This window comes from Ascaphus truei, chromosome 1 (genome assembly GCF_040206685.1).
Source record: "Ascaphus truei isolate aAscTru1 chromosome 1, aAscTru1.hap1, whole genome shotgun sequence".
Lineage (NCBI taxonomy): Eukaryota > Metazoa > Chordata > Amphibia > Anura > Ascaphidae > Ascaphus > Ascaphus truei.
Window position 1 is genome coordinate 345,718,054 of NC_134483.1, and position 20,173 is coordinate 345,738,226.

Below are 20,173 nucleotides of genomic sequence, written 5' to 3' on the forward strand. Positions count from 1 at the left end.
GGCCGCCCAGCTGAAGTCAAATACAGACTGCAAGAATAGGGAAGAAAATGTGTTCCTGGTGTAAAGTGCCCAGCCACATAGAGCAGTGTCCCTTCTGGCCTTATTCGGATGATGAGGATGATCCTCACGTGGCCCCAGAAAAAGGGCAACAGCCAGATCAATATTTGTTTCAACAAGCCAAGGAACTGCAGCAGCAAGCAATGTGATGTGGTCACAAGGAAGGTCCAGAAGGTTTACTTAGCAACTGCACATCCAGTATCACTAATGAGAACAAATGTGTGCACAGTACTACTGATATTTCAAAACATACCAAAGTAAAGAAGAAGAAAAAGTCTACAGAGACAGCAAAGTCTGCCCACCTGTAGGACTACCAGATGGGGTTCTGGCGAATACAGTGAAAACAGCTGCAATAACGCCTCTCGAGATCAGGAAGAAAAACACACCTGATACCACCAAAATGGAGGACAAGATGCAGCGTTCCTGTAATAAACCCTACCCCACGGAAGTGTGGCCCTTCCTGTCCTATTAGGATAAGGATGAAGATATCTCTTATGGGGAACGTGAAACGAATCACACCCACAAAGCATCCCTAGGGTGGTGGAGGTGCCTAAACTCGCACCGAACAAACAGGTCTCTATGACCCTAAAAATTCCTGCCAGCTAATGCAATTGTAAGAAAATCATGGTGGATGCTGTGAAACTGCTGAAGTTTAAAACCTAGAAGGAGACCTCAGTACCCCTGATGGAATCGAGTCGTCCAAAGCAAAAAGGCGGAAAAAAGAATAGAGGTTCTCCAATTACCATGGAAGGATCAGACATGTCCGCAGATACCACGGGGGAAAAGGGGGTCGAGATGCCCTGCAGCCTAGAGGAAATGGAGAATTTGTCCCGCGGATGACCGAATATCCAGAGGACCCAAGGCAGAAGTAGTATACCCCAAAGAAGTGTCTGTCTGGTGCTGACAGTGAGAAACCCTCAACCAACAAACCAGGGAAGCGGAGCCGGAATCAGTGAGTGACGATCCCTTGACCAGCCCTGAAGAACACACACAAGCAGAGCACCTACTGCAGAACCAACGGTAAGGTCTGCGTACGCACTTCCAGAATGCAGAGGAGAAGCAGCGAACTCTGCATGAAGAAAATCTGCAGGCTGCTAAAGAAGTTCAAGTGCTTCAGGAACGTCTGATTACCCAGTGTGTCCCCGCAGAGCAGCATGAGGAACTGAAGGCTACCCTGAACAACACCAGAGCTTCGTTGGAGGCCAAGCTTAGAGGCCAGGTGACTCAGTACAAGAGGGATCACAAGAAGGTCCAGAAACTGAGGCAAGCAGCTGCGGCCTTAGCGAAGACATGCACAGTGCTCCACAATATAATGAAGGATACGTGGAAGCAAGTTCAGAGAAAGCACGGTGAAGAGATAAAGACCCTGAGAGGAGAATTGCAGGATGCACTCAAGAAATAGGGATCTCTCGCTGATGAGTTGAACTTGCAGCAAAGCCTAGAAGTGGAAGAGCTAAAGCTGGCAGCTAAACACACATCCCAGCAACTTGCAGCCGCAGATTGCTGAGCTCAAGATACAGCTCGCAAAAAGAGGGAGAGTGAAGAGGTTTCCATTCGTCAAGTGGCCAGCCTGACACTGTGCTATGAGGCCATGATGGCCGATGCCCACAAATTCCTGGACCACATGGACAATGAGAAGGCCCAGCTGGAGCCGGACAACGTCCGGGAGGAACACCGGCAGCTGCAGATCAGAAATAGAGAAAAGGAAACAGATTTAAGCCTTGCTCTGAGTCAACTAGGAGATGTGGAATCGCAACTCCATTCCAAAGAAGCTGAACTGGCAACTGCATTGAGTGGAAAAAGAAGTGCAGAAGTACAGCTTCAAGAGATGAAAACTTAATTATCTATTCTTGAACACTCTTTAAGTGATACCATGAAATGGTATGAGTCTAGGATAGTAGAAATAGATTCTGGACATCAGACACAATTTAAAAGTAAGCTGACAGAAGCTTTGCAAGACCTGAGCAAAGGTTACAAGGAATGGACATTTAGTGCTAAATTAGAGTCCATGGAAAAGATGGCAATAGAAAGCTATTTGCGTAAACGCTTTGCGACTGTGGCCATACAGTCTGCCTACAAAGAGAGGATTGCCCGAAGCAGGGGATGTCTCATGACCACGCGGTCAGTAGAAAGACTGTACTTGGAAAAAGTCCTCCTCCAGCGACTGAGGAGTACTGATCTCAAGCACCTTCTGGAGGAGACACTAATTACCTGGAGTAAGGGCTCCAATCCCAGCGGGACTGAGAGTTCTCGTACTCCATCCACTCTAATTCGAGCCACAGATATCTCGAGGGAGAATGGATGGATAGGCTTTGGCCATGGTAAGACCTAGCTTTGAGACTTTGGGGTGATAAGTGGGTAGGGGGCTTTCCCCTTCCCCCCTCCCCCCCCAGCCTTGCAGAGAGGGACTGGGGAAGTAAGTTAGCCCTTACACAGGGATATGCTTTTATTGTTTTATGTATATTTTTGTTTGCTGTATTGTTTAAAGGAACAGGCAATAGAGCCTTATTTTAATTCCACCTTAAAACCGGTCTCCATTGCATACCTCTGCACACATCTCTTACATGCATGCTTCTCATTCCAGCTACATCTCAGTCAGATGCATCCAATTTACACCCTGCTATAGGTCAGTGAGCGTTGAGCACAGAAGCTGAAAGGGGGGCGGGGGGAGGGGGAACAGAAAAAGGAAACCTTCAACACCAGCTGAGCCTGTTACTGAGCTGTGACCTGTTGTTCCCAGCTGCTGAGAATAAGAATCCAATCAAGGCTCGGCTCCTACGCTTCAACCCTTCATCTCTGAGAGCCACTTTTGTAACTATTTGTGCACATCGTGTATGTATAGCACAGTATGTGTTTCTATCTTTATTTTTATAGCGCCATCTTTACTACAGTACATAGCGCTTCACCGCAGCAATACACTCAACAGAATAACGAGATGTAATCTACATAATGGGGAAAAGAAAACATGAAAGTAACATTAGGAAAAAAAGAGTAGCAGTGCCGAAGAGCTTACAGTCTAAGTGCTTAGGAAAGAGCTTACAGGCTAAGTGGTAAGGGCAAGACCTTACAGAGACAGTAGGAGGGTGTTCTGGTAAGTGCCTCTGCAAGGGGTGAATACTTTTGAGCTACTGAAATGCTTCAGTAAAGCAATTTGAGACAGGCCTTGAAGGTGGAATAGAGAGGGTGCTAGTCGGAGAGAGTTGAGCTGGGGTGTAGCGAGGAATGAGGGGGCATGGGCCGCACAGCTGTTACAGAGGCCCCGCGCTAAGAGCGCGGCCTCTGTAAATTTACTTACCAGCTTCTTATCCACGCGTCTCCATGGCAACGCAGCATCAAAAGACGCCCGCTACCATGGAGACGTGACGTCAAATTACCCCGCAGCGTCATTTGACGCATCATTAGAGGCGATGGTGGGCGCAACCGAGGAGGCAGCAGGTAAGGGGGGCGCAGGGAGTTTGCGCACCGCTGGCTTAAAGTATAGAATGACATTTGCATGCGTAGAGTATAGCAGCACAATCAAGTGTGTTGGAATCGTACAAGTTAATTGTGCAATCTTATTTCCTTCCCCCCACCCTTTCTTCAAATTGATGGAATGCCATGGGTCCCCTGAGCTGAAGCACGTTAATTTCTGCTCCGGGACCCTCGGTTCCTGAGGTACATACCGGCAACGGTAGTTACTGTACGTCCGCATATTTAAATCCCCCTCATCACATGGGCCAATAGGAAGCTTGTGGCAGATAACACTGGAGTTATATGTGTGATAACCGTTATAACTCTGCAGCCATTCCCTTGTCTTGAACTCTAAAACAATAAGATTTGAAAGCACAATAATAAGGTACCACCAGCTCCTGTTCCACATTATAGTACCAGAATCCTTTGCAGTTTAACTTCCTGCAGCTAAGCACAAAATTAAATGGAAATTTTTGGACAAATATTTAGGCTTTATTTACAAGACTAATAAATTATGTTTGTGAAAACTGCTAGTCAGGAAACAAAGGAGGTGTAAATGAAAATCAGATTAAAATAACCAAACAATGGACATTACTGCAAACTCTCCTTATAATAAATATACTGTATATATATCAAAAAATAATAAAGGCAGGGGAGGTGAATAGAATTAGAAAGTACTGTGAGGCTGCTCCTTGCAGAGACCAATCCGATAATAGATAAATAATGGTGACAAAGGAAAAAGAGTGCTCTTTTTCACCACTATTTATAAATCCACTTAGAGGAGCGAAACGTGAAATCTTATGGGGTTTTTTGTTTTTATAAATCCGTTCTTTATTATTAGATAATAGTCACTGTTGTTTCTTTAATTTCAACTCTTAATGCCGTTTTTAATTAGTTAAATATACTGTGCATACTTTGATATCTATAGCAGAGTTTAGCCCACCTCCCCAGCAGTGCAAGATCTTTGCAACACTTTGGAAGTCATCTCAATTTGATTTTTCCAGCGACCGCAGCCTGACGTCGCCGGCACTATAAGCGTAGCCTAAGGATGCATTGTAGATGCCAAGTTACACTGAATGAAGGATTGATTGAAACTGAAAGGCGGCCATTATGTTAGGCACATAATCAGGATATTTACAGATTTATAACAGGAGCACCCAACGATTTCCAGCTTAGGTAAGAATGTAGAATTATACATTGTCACATGCTTGAGATATATAAATATAAGGGGGAAAAGGGGGGGGGGTGTAGTATTGCTGCTTTAAGCTGTATAAAAGTGACTTTACATTAAAAGAGAGGTTTTTTTCTTATATTGTGGGTGGGTAATTCCCATGTGCGCTACTAGGGGGCAGTGTGTAACAGAGAAAGCAGGATACATTTATATATTTTCTTATAGTGAGAGGAAAATGAAAATCAGTCTTAAAGTGTACTAGACCTCTGTTAAATACCTACATCGATTTTCGTTCCGGATCTTGTCAGAAAGAAAACCTGAATATTGTGTTAATATGTCTACAAATATGCCTTTATATAAAATATACACTGATCAGACCCAAAAGGGTTTGGGAGCAGGTTTACTGGCTATGCACTTCTTTAACCCAGGCTGTGCTGAAAAGCGAGACATAAGCTTAGGCTGCGTTTATAGTGCCGGCGATGGCGACGCGACGTCGTTCCAAAACAAAACAATTGCCTCGAGCGCTTATAGTAGGCGAGCGCTTATAGTAGGCGAGCGCTTATAGTAGGCGAGCGCTTATAGTAGGCGAGCGCTTATAGTAGGCGAGCGCTTATAGTAGGCGAGCGCTTATAGTAGGCGAGCGCTTATAGTAGGCGAGCGCTTATAGTAGGCGAGCGCTTATAGTAGGCGAGCGCTTATAGTAGGCGAGCGCTTATAGTAAGGGGGGCTGAGTGATTTTTCCGAGACTGTCGCCACATGTGACTGTCTCTGAACCAATCAATGGCCCCGTCGCTAGCGACGTCGATGAAAGTAAAATTATAACTTTCGCGGGTGGCGTCATCGGTCGCGTCGCCAGCACTATAAGCGTGGCCTTATAGGGGGTCCATATCAAAAGGGACAAGAAGCAAAAGGTGACACTGTGCTCATTATCATGTCCTTTCCCAGAATCCCTGGCTGCAGTGGAAGCACTGTATGCTATGAGATAATGGGGAAAGGCAGGACTGCAGACCTGTCTGAGACATGCGAATGTACAAACAAGTGGCATTTTTATTTGCTGTACACTGTATGGTGGAGGGTTTTTGTCACCTTTTTTTTTTAATTTATTTTTTTACTAACCATAACTTGTTTTGTGTCTAGTTATAGAACATAATTATTTTTTCAAATATGTTTAAAATCGTATATTTTCCTAATAGTAATATAGATGCTGACTGTTATCTCCACCTCCGTAAATAAAGATATTAACTGAAATATTTATGCATGGGAAACTGAACAAGAACACTTACTGTGGGTGTGTGCGAAAGTCTTATTAATATGTCTCTGCCTGGGATGTTGCAATGTTTAACTGATTTCCAGATTGTCTGGCAAGGCATTTCAGGTCTCTCTGTCCCTCCAAGGGTTATAGTTCAGCATCTTCATTTTCTAAACCGATAGCAAGGGGTTACGGGCTGATGGCACACGTCCCACATTTTATTTACTTTACAGCAATATTCCATGGAACAAAGAATCCTGCCGTCTGCCTTTTAAATGTAAGCTCAGTGCCAGTACAAGCGCTGGCTGTGCCGTGAGAGAATGAGCTATATTAAGAACTTTAATCCAGACACACAAACATCCGAGATTGTTTAAAGAAAAATACCAGTGTCCTCCTGACAGTGCCAAGAGACACGCCGTTGTTTTGATCACCTTGTTAGCAACTGGTTTTGGGGTTACTTAAAGAGACTGCTATTGTGATGTTTGCACTTTGGAGCCATACACTACGAAAACATTTCAGCAAAACGTGTAGGGAAGTGGGAGAGCTATGTACCATGGTGAAAGCGCAGTGTTTTCGGGGGCCCAGAACAAGTCATCCAGTAAAACCCAGCAACCACACGGCACTTTTGCCACCGCAGCTCATCCTGTTACTTTCCCACACCTACCAGGGTTTTACATGCAAAACAAACTCGCAAGGATTCCTGAACGAGGGCCATTAGTGGCCAATTTGCACATTTCCATCAGGTGATAACTTCATTCCAGCCAGGGCTTTTAACAACGTATTCCAACGGTTCTCAAACCTCTCCTCAGGGAACTGTAGCCATAAACAGTTTTAGGACTGACCAATTTACACCCTGCCATAGGTCATCATTAGCTTATCGGTAGGGTATTCATTGGCCATCATTATTTTATCGGTAGGGTATTCATTGGCCATCAAAAAAAAAAGTAGTCTGATACAGGGACTAAGGAGTAGTTAGAGAACCTCTGTTTTAACTAATTCAAGGGCATTGTAGACCACTGGGAACAAAGCCTTCTGGCTGCCATGCATTTTCTCCCTTGGGGTTGATCATATTTGATATTGATATATTCAGAAATTGGGGTACGTCCACATTTTCTATATGTCAATAATGATATTTTCAGCAAATACAAATTTGGCAACACATTTCAGAAGATACAGATGTAGCAGGTGTTAATACAGCCGCTGGAGCGTGCTAGCAGGTGCAATAGCATGTTAACCCTTGCCCCTTTTTAGCACGCAGGTAATGACTTTACAATGGAAACTTCTCCCGCTGGCGCATTGTGTGTGTCTTCCTGCAACGCGTCAGTATTAACGGTCGCTACATTTGTATGCAGATACATTATTTAGTTATCGTTGCTGTACCTTTTTTATTGTCACTTTTTAAAGCGTCAATGTATTTTTTACATAGCATTGAAAGGGAAGGGGGGGGGGGCTCCCGAAATGAACCCCATTCATTTCAGCTCTGGGGACCCTCTGCTACCGGAGATACAGACCTCCATAGGGAGTGCCTGTGGCTGCTCTGCTTGGCTAGCAGGATTCACGGAATTTCGGAGTTTCAAACTTCTGCGCCCTGTGGGCCAATAGGAAGCCGTGACATCAGGTTTGGCTTCTTCAGGCCCACTTGACGCAGGAGCTTTAAACTATGCAGAGATACCGGCATCCCCTGTAGCGGTCTGTATCTCAGGAAGCAGGGGGTCCCTGGAGCTGAAATGAATGGGGTTGAGCTCCCATACCCTCTGCTTCAATCCTATGCTAAATATATATGTATATATTATTATTTTTTAAAGCGCATTATTTTGCTCCTTTAAATTCACCTCTCCCTTATTGTATCTACTTTGCAATATGTTTTTGAAAATGGTTTACCCGTTAGAATGACCTGGTCAGAATACCAAGTACAATTTTATGAACGTTCATAGACCAACGTCCTCTTCTGAGACATCAGTCAGTTGCCTAGAACAAAAAGTACGAAAAAAAAGTAATTATTTATGTGATACCAAATACTAATTTGTCCCCTGCTTTGTATCTTTTTGTTTTTCTCTTCCAGCTCTATGCAATACCTTGGTTTCTTACAATGTTTACACGTGAGTAAAGACTTGTTGTTTTTTTTTAAATTATTTTTATTTCTGTTTGATTAACTTTTTTGTCTCATTCATTTATTCTTAACAATTTCATTCGATGGGACACTCCTTTTGTTAGGAGGTGTAGGTGTAAATCCAGTATAAAAAAATGTCAACCGTAACAATTGCAGCGCGTTCTGCATGGAAAGAAGAGGGTTGAAAGATGAGGCTATAGACAAATGGAAGTGAATGCGTAATTGGAAGAGAGCGTAGATTGTAGTAGAATAGGCTTAAGCTAGGTCTCTGCGGAATAAGTACTGTGGTGTAATCAAGGTGAAAGATTAAGGCATACAGAGCCATTTTCGTGCCGGCTGATATAGCTGAGTCCTTGAGAAGGCTTCCTGTCTTATAACGTGACTTCTTTCTCATACACTGAGCAGGTCGAGTGAAGAGCTCTTGTCAGACTTGATTAAACAATTAATGCCTCGATGCGAGAATTGCTCGCAAAGCCCAGGCTCCGAGAGCCGAATTTGCAAGTTAATCACGCTGCTCTCGAAAATGCTGGGGCAAGGAGAGAGGCTGTGCCACTCTGCTGTTCTCTTGACATTAGCCAAAACTCTCATTGGAAAGCGATTTCTTCTTCTCTGAAATATACTTCAGATGAAGACCCAGCCTGTAGAGTTTTAATGGGCTGAATAAAATGAGGACAACGGCTTCTCAGTTGTAATTATACATAGGTGATGAGGGGTCTATAAACCCATTCAGCCTTGAAGAGGTCTGCAATGCTTTCACAATGGTTACTGGATGCTCCGAAAAGGCCGAAGTACTCTTAAAGTGGGCAATCTGTGTGTGGTGGTGGAAGGGCTGTTAACAAAAATAGTAGCACAGAATGACATTTAACAAAAAAGGAAAAACTGAGTTGGATACAGTTTTTTTTTTTTTATGTTTATGGGATATTTATGCTTTAAGAAGATAAAGCAAGAGTTCTTTATTTCTTTTTCAAATAAGTCGTTTGGGGTGGTATTTTTGGAAGATTGAAAATAACAGCGTTACCTTCTGCCACAAAGCAAGAGATAAATCTCCATGAGTAAGTGCAAAATGTGTTGGGTTCTTCTTATGTTTAGCATAAAGAGAAGGAGAATGGAGAAGGAGTGGCTCAGTGATTAAAGGCACTGCGTTTGAAGCATGGGAGTCTGTTTCAAATCCCGGTGTTGGCAACTTGTAACCCTCATGTAACCCCCTTTTCTTTAAATACTACTTCCCACCCCCACCTTTTTTTCTACAATATTTTTTCTTATTTATATGTAAAGAATGTGATACTGTATACTTCTACATTCTTACCTAAGGTGGCAATCGTTTGGTGCTCCTGTTATAAAACTGTACAAATCCTGATTGTGCGCCTAACATAATGACTGTCAGTGTATTTCAGCAGCTACAATGTATCCTTATATTACTAAGGTAACATGATCTATTGTTACAGTTTGCAGCTCAGTTTGCAGAACAAATTATCACAAACTTTAAAGTGTTACAAAGATCTTGCACTGTTTGGGAGGTGTGCTAAACTCTGCTATAGAAATAGAAAAGGATGCTTTAACATTAATTAAAAATGGCATTGAGTTGAATTTAAAAATAAAATCGCTTATCTAATACGTATTAAAAAAACAACATTTCACGTTTTGCCACTTACATTTTTTTATTTTGACTTACAGAATATATTGTATCGGACTATTGAAGCACTCATACTTTTTTTATCTAATAAAAGAAGAAATCTATTTCTGTTACCAGAGAAATGTGTAGCTATGGTAGTTTGTTTTTGAGTTTCCACTACCGGTATGTGAAACATTCATGCACGAATTAGGAAAACAAATTTTAAGCATTCGTGACCGGTCAAAAATATCAAACGTTGCCAAAAAATATTGCAGACGGGTATATCTTGCGTATATCAGTAGAGGTTAGCAATATTGACATGATTTGCAGAAAGAAAGCTGTGAAAAGCTGTGTAATGTGGCAGGCATAAGCTTATAGGAGTCCATGTTAAAATAGATTTGAAGCAAAAGATGACACACTGTGCTCATTTGCATGTCATTTCCCAGAATCCCCGGCTGCTGTGGAAGCACTGTATGCTAAGAGATAATGGGAAAAGCAGGGTTGCAGACCTGTCTTAGATATGAATGTGCTCACAAGGGGTATTTTAATTTGCAGTAAAAAATGTTTGCCCTGTGAGAAAAATTATTTATTTTATTTATAAAATATTTTACCAGGAAGTAATAAATTGAGAGTTACCTCTCGTTTTCAAGTATGTCCTGGGCATAGAGTTAAGATGACAAATAGCCTAATTATAGACATAATTAGCCTTTTCACATTTTGTGCAATTTCCTTAAACATTCAAAAGAACTTCACAAAGTGCGACAGATTCTCACATCTCTATTCCCAACACACACAGTATACTGGGCGTCCGCGAGCCTTTATTTATCCGTGCTGGGGAGATTGCTTCTGCTCAGCAATTTTCGGCTGGAATGTGTGCGCTGTTCGTTTTTCAAGTGACAAATGCATCATCTCATGTCACCTTGCAGAGCCTGACACATTGCCGTCAATCCTGTTGGAGATCATGTGGTCCTGCAATGTTTCCCTCGGCCACTGAAATAATATTTTTAACTTGGCTGCACATTTTTCATCCCCAAATAGTGGTGTTACCCATAATCAGCAATATTCCATTTTGGCAACAAATTGATCAAATGTTGCTTGGGTTCATAGCCCGTTCTGTGCCTGAGGGGCCTATGATATGCTTGGTTGATTATTGAAAACATAGTTTATGTTGCGGATATATTATGTTACTGTAAGTGTTGTAGCTACAGTATTATTAGAGCAAATTTTCACTTTCCCCTGCAGTCTTAGTTAAAGCATTAGCTCATGGGTAACAAGCTTGACACCCCCTGAATATCAACATGTTGAATTGTGTACTAGATACAGCTCAACCCCGTTACAACGCGAATCCGCTTATAACGCGATGCAAGCACGGCCCCCAATTTTCGTATTTATGAATACTTTACAACACGATTATTGGTATCTTAAATACTTTATTCTCCAATGCATACAATTGTACATTATTTCTAACGCGATCCGCTTATAATGCGATATGATTCTTTGGACCCCAAGCACAGCGTTATAAGGGGGTTCAACTGTATTTTTATGCTCTTCTGTCGCCTCAAAACTGTTTCCCCAAATATAGCACTAATCAGTATGGTTTCACCATACTTTGTCACCTGGTATGTTTACTGTCTCAACTGGACTGTAGCTAGTAAGAGAGCTTCTGGCATCATAGGGATGGTTTGTGAGTCGCAGGAGATGTAATATTTAGCAGAAGGCAATGGCATCATTTGACATCTCTAAACAGAAGAAACTTTCCAAGTTATAAAGTCCACACTCAGGGAGGTTTGAACAGGAACTACAGCTTTAAAATGCAATTGAAATAGTAATACATTAAGCGGCCAGGACTGGTACTGCTTTAATGCTTCGTCCCTTTGATGCAGAAGCAAAGCACTATTGTATTGAATGGTTTGCAAGCTGTATTTGTTATTTTGTCATTGAATTATTGCAGCACTGGGGCCTGCACAACAAAGACAACATGAAAAAAGTTTCCATCTGTATGTTCATTTCCCACAGCACATCAACATTTTAAGACTCGAGAAAATGGTTGGGGAAAGTTGTTTTCACTGTAAGGAATCACAACTTTTAATTATTTAATACAAACATAATAATCTGACCTTCCTCCTCGTCGGTTACTCACAGGGATGGAAATATGTTCCTTGTTATAGGGCTTCTTTTTTTTTGTAGCACTCAAATAATGAACTAATGGCATTTGTAGAAGTGATACATTTGCGGAGGCGATTAGCAGCATTAATAACAGAAGATAAAAAAAATATTCTGCCCCCCTGAGACTTTGTGGATGCCGTAGCATATGTAACCGAGATCTGTGGATTGCCCTTGAGATGGGTACAGGACAAGAAGTGATCGGTATATAATAGAATATGTAAGAATTATGTTATACTCTTGAGATTCGAATGAAGTGTGGCGTTTGGAATTTGCAAGCATTACATTTTTCTTTTGAAGATATGAAAAGAGCGTTTCTTCTGAATTGTTTTTATTGAATTGTGGCCTGGAAACAAAGATTAGATACCATTTTTCATTTTTTTATTTGTGAATTTAAAGAAGCAATCCTCGCTTGTCTGTGTTTTTTATTTTGCATACTTATCTGTGGGTGAGGTGTTACCCATTGTCATAAAAAAGTGTTCTTCAAAATGTACTCTTCGATGTGGCTGATAAGGGTTCCTGTGAACTCGACAGGAAAGGAATTGTTCATGTGCTCCATGTTGGAATTCCCATCATGTTTCTTGTCTGTCACACTGCTGGGGGCAGACCAGGAGATTTCTTGCATTTCTCTGGGCAGAGGAAGGAGCCACAATGCTCGGCCGGTCCCTGGAGGCCAAAACCTATTTCCTGTCAGGCTCAGCATCTGGGTTTGACCGGGCGGGCCGCCCTCAGCACTCATGATGTTCCTAAATAATAATAGCATGTTCTTGTATAGCGCTGCTAATTGTACGCAGCGCTTTACAGAGACATTTTGCAGGCACAGGTCCCTGCCCCACAGAGCTAACAATCTATGTTTTTGGTGCCTGAGGCACAGGGAGATAAAGTGACTTGTCCAAGGTCACAAGGAGCCGACACCGGGAATTGAACCAGGATTTCCTGCTTCAAACTCAGTGCTTGTCAGCGTCTTTACTCACTGAGCCGCTCCTATATATCTACTGTACTCCATTTTGAGCTGGACCGCCCCTACTTTAGTAAACGATTTTTATGTTTTAAGCAATCAACTGCCATTATCAGCAGAAAGGGGCATCTGCCAAATCACTGCACTATTGTGTTACTTTATGAGGGCATGAAGCTACAGTAATTCTTTAAATAAAATATCCCCATTAGAACTGAATGCTAACTCAATCATTATGATGCCGCTCTGTCAGTGAAGTGTTTTCGATGTTATTTTTAAAATTCGCAAACTACATTTTTACCACTTCTCCTTTTCTGTCTTGCAGATGTTTTTCCTTTGCACAAGATTTTCCACCTGTGGGACACATTGCTCCTTGGGAACTCTTCCTTCCCGTTCTGCATCGGAGTGGCTATTTTGCAGCAGCTAAGAGTCCGGCTTCTTGCGAATGGGTTTAACGAATGCATTCTTCTCTTTTCAGACTTGCCTGGTAAGTCATATATTTGTTACGTGTAATTTTTTTATACTCATTAAAGGTAAGATCCACATAATGTCACACATGTCCCTGTTACCGTGTATATATGTATATGTACATAGCGCTTCACAGCAGTAATACACGTGACAATCATATAAATAACAAATAACAGATCATGGGAATAAGTGCTTCTGACATAAAAGTAACATTTCGGAAGAGGAGTCCCTGCTCCGAGGAGCTTACAATCTAATTGGCCGTGGCTCTCATATTAATATTTGGTGGTATATTGAGCCGCCGAAAACAATAATTATTTTTTCTATGTGTACTATATTGAGGCCTGTCATTAAAGAGGCTGCACCTCCTAGAATCAGTGTACTAACGACAGAGACATGTTTAAGGGTTTAAATCTCTGACACTTCGAAGTAAACAAAACAAAATGGCCACCAAATTGTGGGCCAGGAGGAGGCTGCAACGGGTGAAATTGCACCTTTCCCATTGACCATGGGTACTACCTCTAAAAAAGAAAGACTGGAAATGCACTGGCACCTTTTTTCTGGAACCAGGGGGTCAACAGAGCTGTTCTGCTTTGGAGGAGCCCCCAGTTCGAATCCTGTTGTAAAATCAATTAACATTATGGCCAGGATTGCTGCTTTAATTTCCAAAGACACACAAGCAGCAAAGTATTTGTTTTTAGCACGGTTTCAATTGCTAAAAGGAGACAATACAATTGTTATTTATTTTATAGAACGTTGTGTTGTGGTAAACCATCGACTTCGCATTGAAATAAATAAAGTGTTACTGCCGTACACAGATGTAGCGCAACTGTTTCCCGTCGCGGCGTTACAAATAGGTAAAAGCCACAGCTGCTGGTTTAGTTTCCAAAGGAGCAGAATCCCTCAACCTCAAAAAAGACTCTCCCTTCGCATATAGCATTTAAGTCTTGTAGTTGATTTTTTACGTCCTATAGTTATTTTGGTAGATTGACCGCTGTGTTTAACCCAAACGGAGTGCTCTGTAATATTGAGCGTGTCATCAGTTTGTTCCCAATATCGGGAGTTTTAAACAAAATGTTTTTTTTAATTACTTTTCAAAACAATTGTTGTGCAATCTAGGAATTTTGCTGAGACTAGTAGAGTAACCACTGGCTTGATTTATATGCAATATTTGCATGCAGACATCTGTTTTGTAATTGTCTCAGAGTCACACGCCAAAATGTGCATTGCCTGCAGGGGTTCAGGAAAGAGTTTCTGAGAAAGTAGCTCTCAGCTGCGGACCAGTTAAGTTAATTGACCTGGGGACACATTCTTATTTTGGTTGAAATATAAAGTCTCAACTCACTTTCTCTTGCAAGCTCATGGAGGAAATTTGAACACATCATTCAGACAGATGAGGCATCTTTCATTTTGATTTTTTTTTTATGCCGAGAGCTGGGGCATCCACTTTTAACTACAGCCTCGTCAGTCTATCTCGTGTGAAGTCTATGTCCTGGTAATTTTAGGCTAGGTTACCATATCATGCTGTCCCATTCCCAGGTATAAAAGAAAAGTACCTACTAGACCCTAAGGCTCCTTGATTGGGTCATAAAGTGCCTTTGCAGATGAGCACCTTTAAAATGAATATGGGCCAGTGTGCCGTGTGTTGTCATCTGAATATTGAGTTCCACAATGAATCATGAACAGACATGCCGATTCTACATTTAACAACTTCACTGTCACCACTAAATAATATTGCATGTGCTGACTTGGCTCTTGTGGGTTCATATCGGTTTTAAAAAAAATGTACATTTTATGTCAAAGTACTCCTAAACATGCTTTATCACCTTTCACCCTTCTTGGCAACCTTTTCACCCACCTCAAGGAGTCATTTGTACTGTAGCTGTGACTATAACTTTGCAGAGAGCGATAAAGTAGCTATTTATCTTGTATTTCAGTCAGTGCACTCATATACTGTACTGTGAACCACGAAAGTAGAATGAAAGCAAGAAGGCATATTAAATATATTAAAAGAGCATAACAGGACAACTGGCCGAAGTCTTGGATTACGCTAGTAAAATAACTCGATATTTAGAGAGTGGAGAAGACGTTTCTGACACTGAGACGGTGTCCAATTTTGAAGCATGCATAAAACAAAGCAGCTGCTTTGTGTTTCTGAAGTGATCAGCATGTACAGTGTACTTATCCTTTAATGACATCCCAGGGTCAGAGGTCACTCACTAGGATGTATTAGGAAATCTCTTAATTCACTTTGTGTCAGGTTCATTTCACACCGCAAACTTTATTTTCCAAGGTTGGTGCACAATCGGTAAACCTCAGTCTGTGGCAGGTTAAATAAGGTTTGGAAGAGGGAAGAAAGAGAGGCCATATAACAAGCTCTTAAAAGTGCATACATTTTATATCTTATGGCATAGCACGGCTTAGTAAATATAGGCCAAAGTGTCATACCTTTCACTTAGCTTGATGAACACTATCATAGTGTATGCCAAGTGAGCGTTATAGGACTTTTGAAATGTTAAGAGGACAAATAACCGTGTGGCACAAAATGTTATACATCCGATTATAATACAGGCATACCCCGCATTAACGTACGCAATGGGACCGGAGCATGTATGTAAAGCGAAAATGTACTTAAAGTGAAGCACTACCTTTTCCCCACTTATCGATGCATGTACTGTACTGCAATCGTCATATACGTGCATAACTGATGTAAATAACACATGTGTAACAGGCTCTACAGTCTCCCCGCTTGCGCACAGCTTCGGTACAGGTAGGGAGCCGGTATTGCTGTTCAGGACGTGCTGACCGGCGCATGCGGGAGCTGCTGTTTGCCTATTGAGCGATATGTACTTACTCGCGAGTGTACTTAAAGTGAGTGTCCTTAAACCGGGGTATGCCTGTATGTGGATTATACACTGGTGGAAAATACCCGAACCCACGGACACATTTCAGAGCAGCAAGCCATGCTTTTTATGTTTTTAGTTTACATCTGTATTTTTACCGTACTCGAACCACATGGTGTCCCAGACCTGGCATGGAACTTCAAGCTCTGGGAAGCCTCTGGTTTTTGATATGTAATTTTATTTGCCAAAATTTAATTTTTAATTTGTTATAGTCTTGAAGAAACAACCCACCCTACTCCCCAGCCGCCAGGATCACCAACAGAAAGCTACAATGTCATATCAGGATGATGTTGCCGTTTTCCTATTGGCCACCACAGCGAGCCTTGACTCTAGCGGCCATTTTTGTTTCCCCATATGGTCCACTGAGTGCTCGCTGCACCTGAACTTGGGAGGATCCTGGTATGGAGTTTACCTCTAGGCTGGAAGAGAGAGACTCGGCAGCAGAGCTTCTACACAGAGCACAGGGTCCTGCACACATACAGAGCACAGGGTCCTGCACACACAGAGCACAGGGTCCTGCACACACAGAGCACAGGGTCCTGCACACACACAGAGCACAGGGTCCTGCACACACACAGAGCACAGGGTCCTGCACACACACAGAGCACAGGGTCCTGCACACACACAGAGCACAGGGTCCTGCACACACACAGAGCACAGGGTCCTGCACACACACAGAGCATGGTCCTGCACACACACAGAGCACAGGGTCCTGCACACACACAGAGCACAGGGTCCTGCACACACACAGAGCATGGTCCTGCACACACACAGAGCACAGGGTCCTGCACACACACAGAGCACAGGGTCCTGCACACACACAGAGCATGGTCCTGCACACACACAGAGCACAGGGTCCTGCACACACACAGAGCACAGGGTCCTGCACACACACAGAGCATGGTCCTGCACACACACAGAGCACAGGGTCCTGCACACACACAGAGCACAGGGTCCTGCACACACACAGAGCATGGTCCTGCACACACACAGAGCACAGGGTCCTGCACACACACAGAGCACAGGGTCCTGCACACACACAGAGCATGGTCCTGCACACACACAGAGCACAGGGTCCTGCACACACACAGAGCACAGGGTCCTGCACACACACAGAGCATGGTCCTGCACACACACAGAGCACAGGGTCCTGCACACACACAGAGCACAGGGTCCTGCACACACACAGAGCACAGGGTCCTGCACACACACAGAGCATGGTCCTGCACACACACAGAGCACAGGGTCCTGCACACACACAGAGCACAGGGTCCTGCACACACACAGAGCATGGTCCTGCACACACACAGAGCACAGGGTCCTGCACACACACAGAGCACAGGGTCCTGCACACACACAGAGCATGGTCCTGCACACACACAGAGCACAGGGTCCTGCACACACACAGAGCACAGGGTCCTGCACACACACAGAGCACAGGGTCCTGCACACACACAGAGCATGGTCCTGCACACACACAGAGCACAGGGTCCTGCACACACACAGAGCACAGGGTCCTGCACACACACAGAGCACAGGGTCCTGCACACACACAGAGCTCTTTGCCGTACTCGGGAACATTCTCGGAGCAGTTCCTCTTTTTATTATTATTTATTTGTTACAGGGTTGGGACTGGGAATCCCTTGCAGCCAAACACCACTATTATCAGCTAAGCACACACAATCTTGGCAAGCTCAAAACCCAGACCCACAGTATTATATATTTATATATTTAATAGTGCAGACTAGAGTGCTACTGGAAAAGTGACCTCAAACATACAATAGTTAACACAGAGGCAAAAATTTACATCCAATGTGGCACATTATTTAGTTAATTTGTATATGTTTTTTTTTATCCTGATAAGTATGGATTATTTGGTTCAATCTTTTGGCCAAAACATGTTAAGCCTGCAACCACATCAAGGTAGACCCTTTCAGCAGATACCTACACTGCCAATTGTACACACTAGGGCTTATGCAGAGAGCTACTTTAATGAAAGCCGCAACGGCAATAAAGTCGCCACATTATTGCCGTTTATGTTCGCCGTATGCAGGATACTCCGTTACCCCTGTGAAAACTTAGGGGCCTATGCAGAGAACTGCGAGAATGGCCATTCGCCAGACTTAAAACTCTACATGTTTTTGGCGGATTCCCCTCGCAGTATGCAGGAAGGTGCGCATATCTATGAGAGGAATCCGGCAGAGAGATGGCGAGCCCTGGCGAGAATGGCTCCGCTGGCGAGATCTGTCAGCAGAGAGCAAGAGCCGCCTCTCTCTGCACAAATCTCGGCGGCAAAAAAAAAATGTGTACATATCAATTGGATTAATATTGTAGATGTGCAGGGGGTCTCCGGAGATGAACCGCGTTGGTTTTATGTCCGGGGACCCCCTGCTTCACGAGATACAGGCCCCGTTATGAGGTGCCGGTATCTCCTATGCATGGAGATAACCCGATCACGTGACGCGGGACATTTCCATTCATAGGAGATACCGGCACCTCAGATACACACACAGATACACACACAGATACACACACACTGATACACACACACTGATACACACACACTGATACACACACACACCAACTGATACACACACACGCTGATAGACACTGACACACACACACCTATACACGCTGATACAAACACACACATATGCTGATACAAACACACAGATACACACACACACACCCCGCCTCCCCCTGCACCGCCCCCCAGCGACGGAAGTCACTGCTAGCCAAGCCCGTGGACGGGGGGAGATCCCGCCCGCCAGACCTTGCTCCGCTCTCTCCCACCTATCGGGGATAAGGCCGCGCGCCTGGACAGAAGCAGGGAGTTCCCCAACAGCAACCGCGCACTGTCCCCATGCGCACGCGAGGGAGGGAAAGTTCGCACGCCTCCAGCCATCCACGCTGCCACCAACCCTGCTCCCCCCCGCGCCTACCTCTCTACCTCGGGCAGCAGCCACAGGGAACGGAGGCAGAGGGGAGAAAAGCGCCAAACAGCCAACGGCTGTCCCCGCTCCCACCTCCCTGTCCACGCGGGCCGCGGGGATCGTGTGAGGAAGCGGAGAAAGCCCCGCCCCCGGCATCCTCCAGCCAATCACCTGCAGCCCGGCATATTAGAAGCCAACCCCCTGAAATTCAAAAAAATACTCACCGGCTGGGCTGCCGCATCCTCGCCGTCGCCGCACACCGCCACCGCATCTACAGTACAACACAAACGGGACCAGGGAGAAAATCCGGTACATTTCCGGTACACACAGAAAACCGGTACAGCTCTCGAAAAACCGGGACTGTACCGGTAAAAGGGGGACGGGTGGTCACCCTAGGCAGAATGCCCAACTGTGCTCCATAAAAGCTTTAGCATTGTAGGATGCCACAACAGTGGTCAATGACATCAAAAGCCTCGCGGACAATTGAAGCTAGGTTATATTGTGCCAACTCAAACCGCTTGTGTTTTCAGGGTGAATAGTGACGTGTCAAATATGTTTTTTTTTTAAACTTTACTATTTTGCTACATATACTATAGTGGCGAAAAGCCCTATTAGGTTCATTTGGCTAATAGGGCTATTGGCCATTACTCTATAGGGGAGGGTTTATGTTTGTAGGGGTGGAGCCACGGGGGTTGGGAGTAGTTGCCCCAGAAATGGTGGTGCGGTGATTGTGATAGAGGATAACCCCCTTTGCCTTAGCAGTTACCATGGCAAGGCCTTACTAGCCACTTAGATAGTCAAGGGGGGTAGGTAGTGTAGTTTTATTTCAGAATTAACCCCTTTATAGCCCTAAGTGGCCATTAGGCTATTAAGGGGTTAATATACAGTTAAATGTGTAATACTTCATGCTTTATCACTTATTCCATGTTGGTTTAGCTTATATTGTATATAATGGCTATAGAGTGGGTAATTAAAAGTCCGGCGTTTTTTTTGGTGTTAACCAGGTTGCAATAAATATTGTGACTTGATGACTGGCACTAAAATGACTAAGGGGCCTATGCAGTAAACTGCGAGAATGGCCATTCGCCAGACAGAGAACTCGCCA

The 20,173-nt window shown here is 43.8% G+C and overlaps 1 protein-coding gene across 4 annotated transcripts in view; it reads left to right on the plus strand.

The window, feature by feature from the left end:
- TBCK (TBC1 domain containing kinase) overlaps window positions 1–20,173 on the plus strand; it is a 245,872-nt gene that overhangs the window by 92,566 nt on the left and 133,133 nt on the right. For all 4 annotated transcript variants that reach the window (XM_075608538.1, XM_075608520.1, XM_075608529.1 and 1 more), the window contains exons 21-22: window positions 7,990–8,026; window positions 13,093–13,254. In XM_075608538.1, coding sequence (XP_075464653.1) covers window positions 7,990–8,026; window positions 13,093–13,254 — 199 coding nt within the window. The remainder of the gene's footprint in view (window positions 1–7,989; window positions 8,027–13,092; window positions 13,255–20,173) is intronic.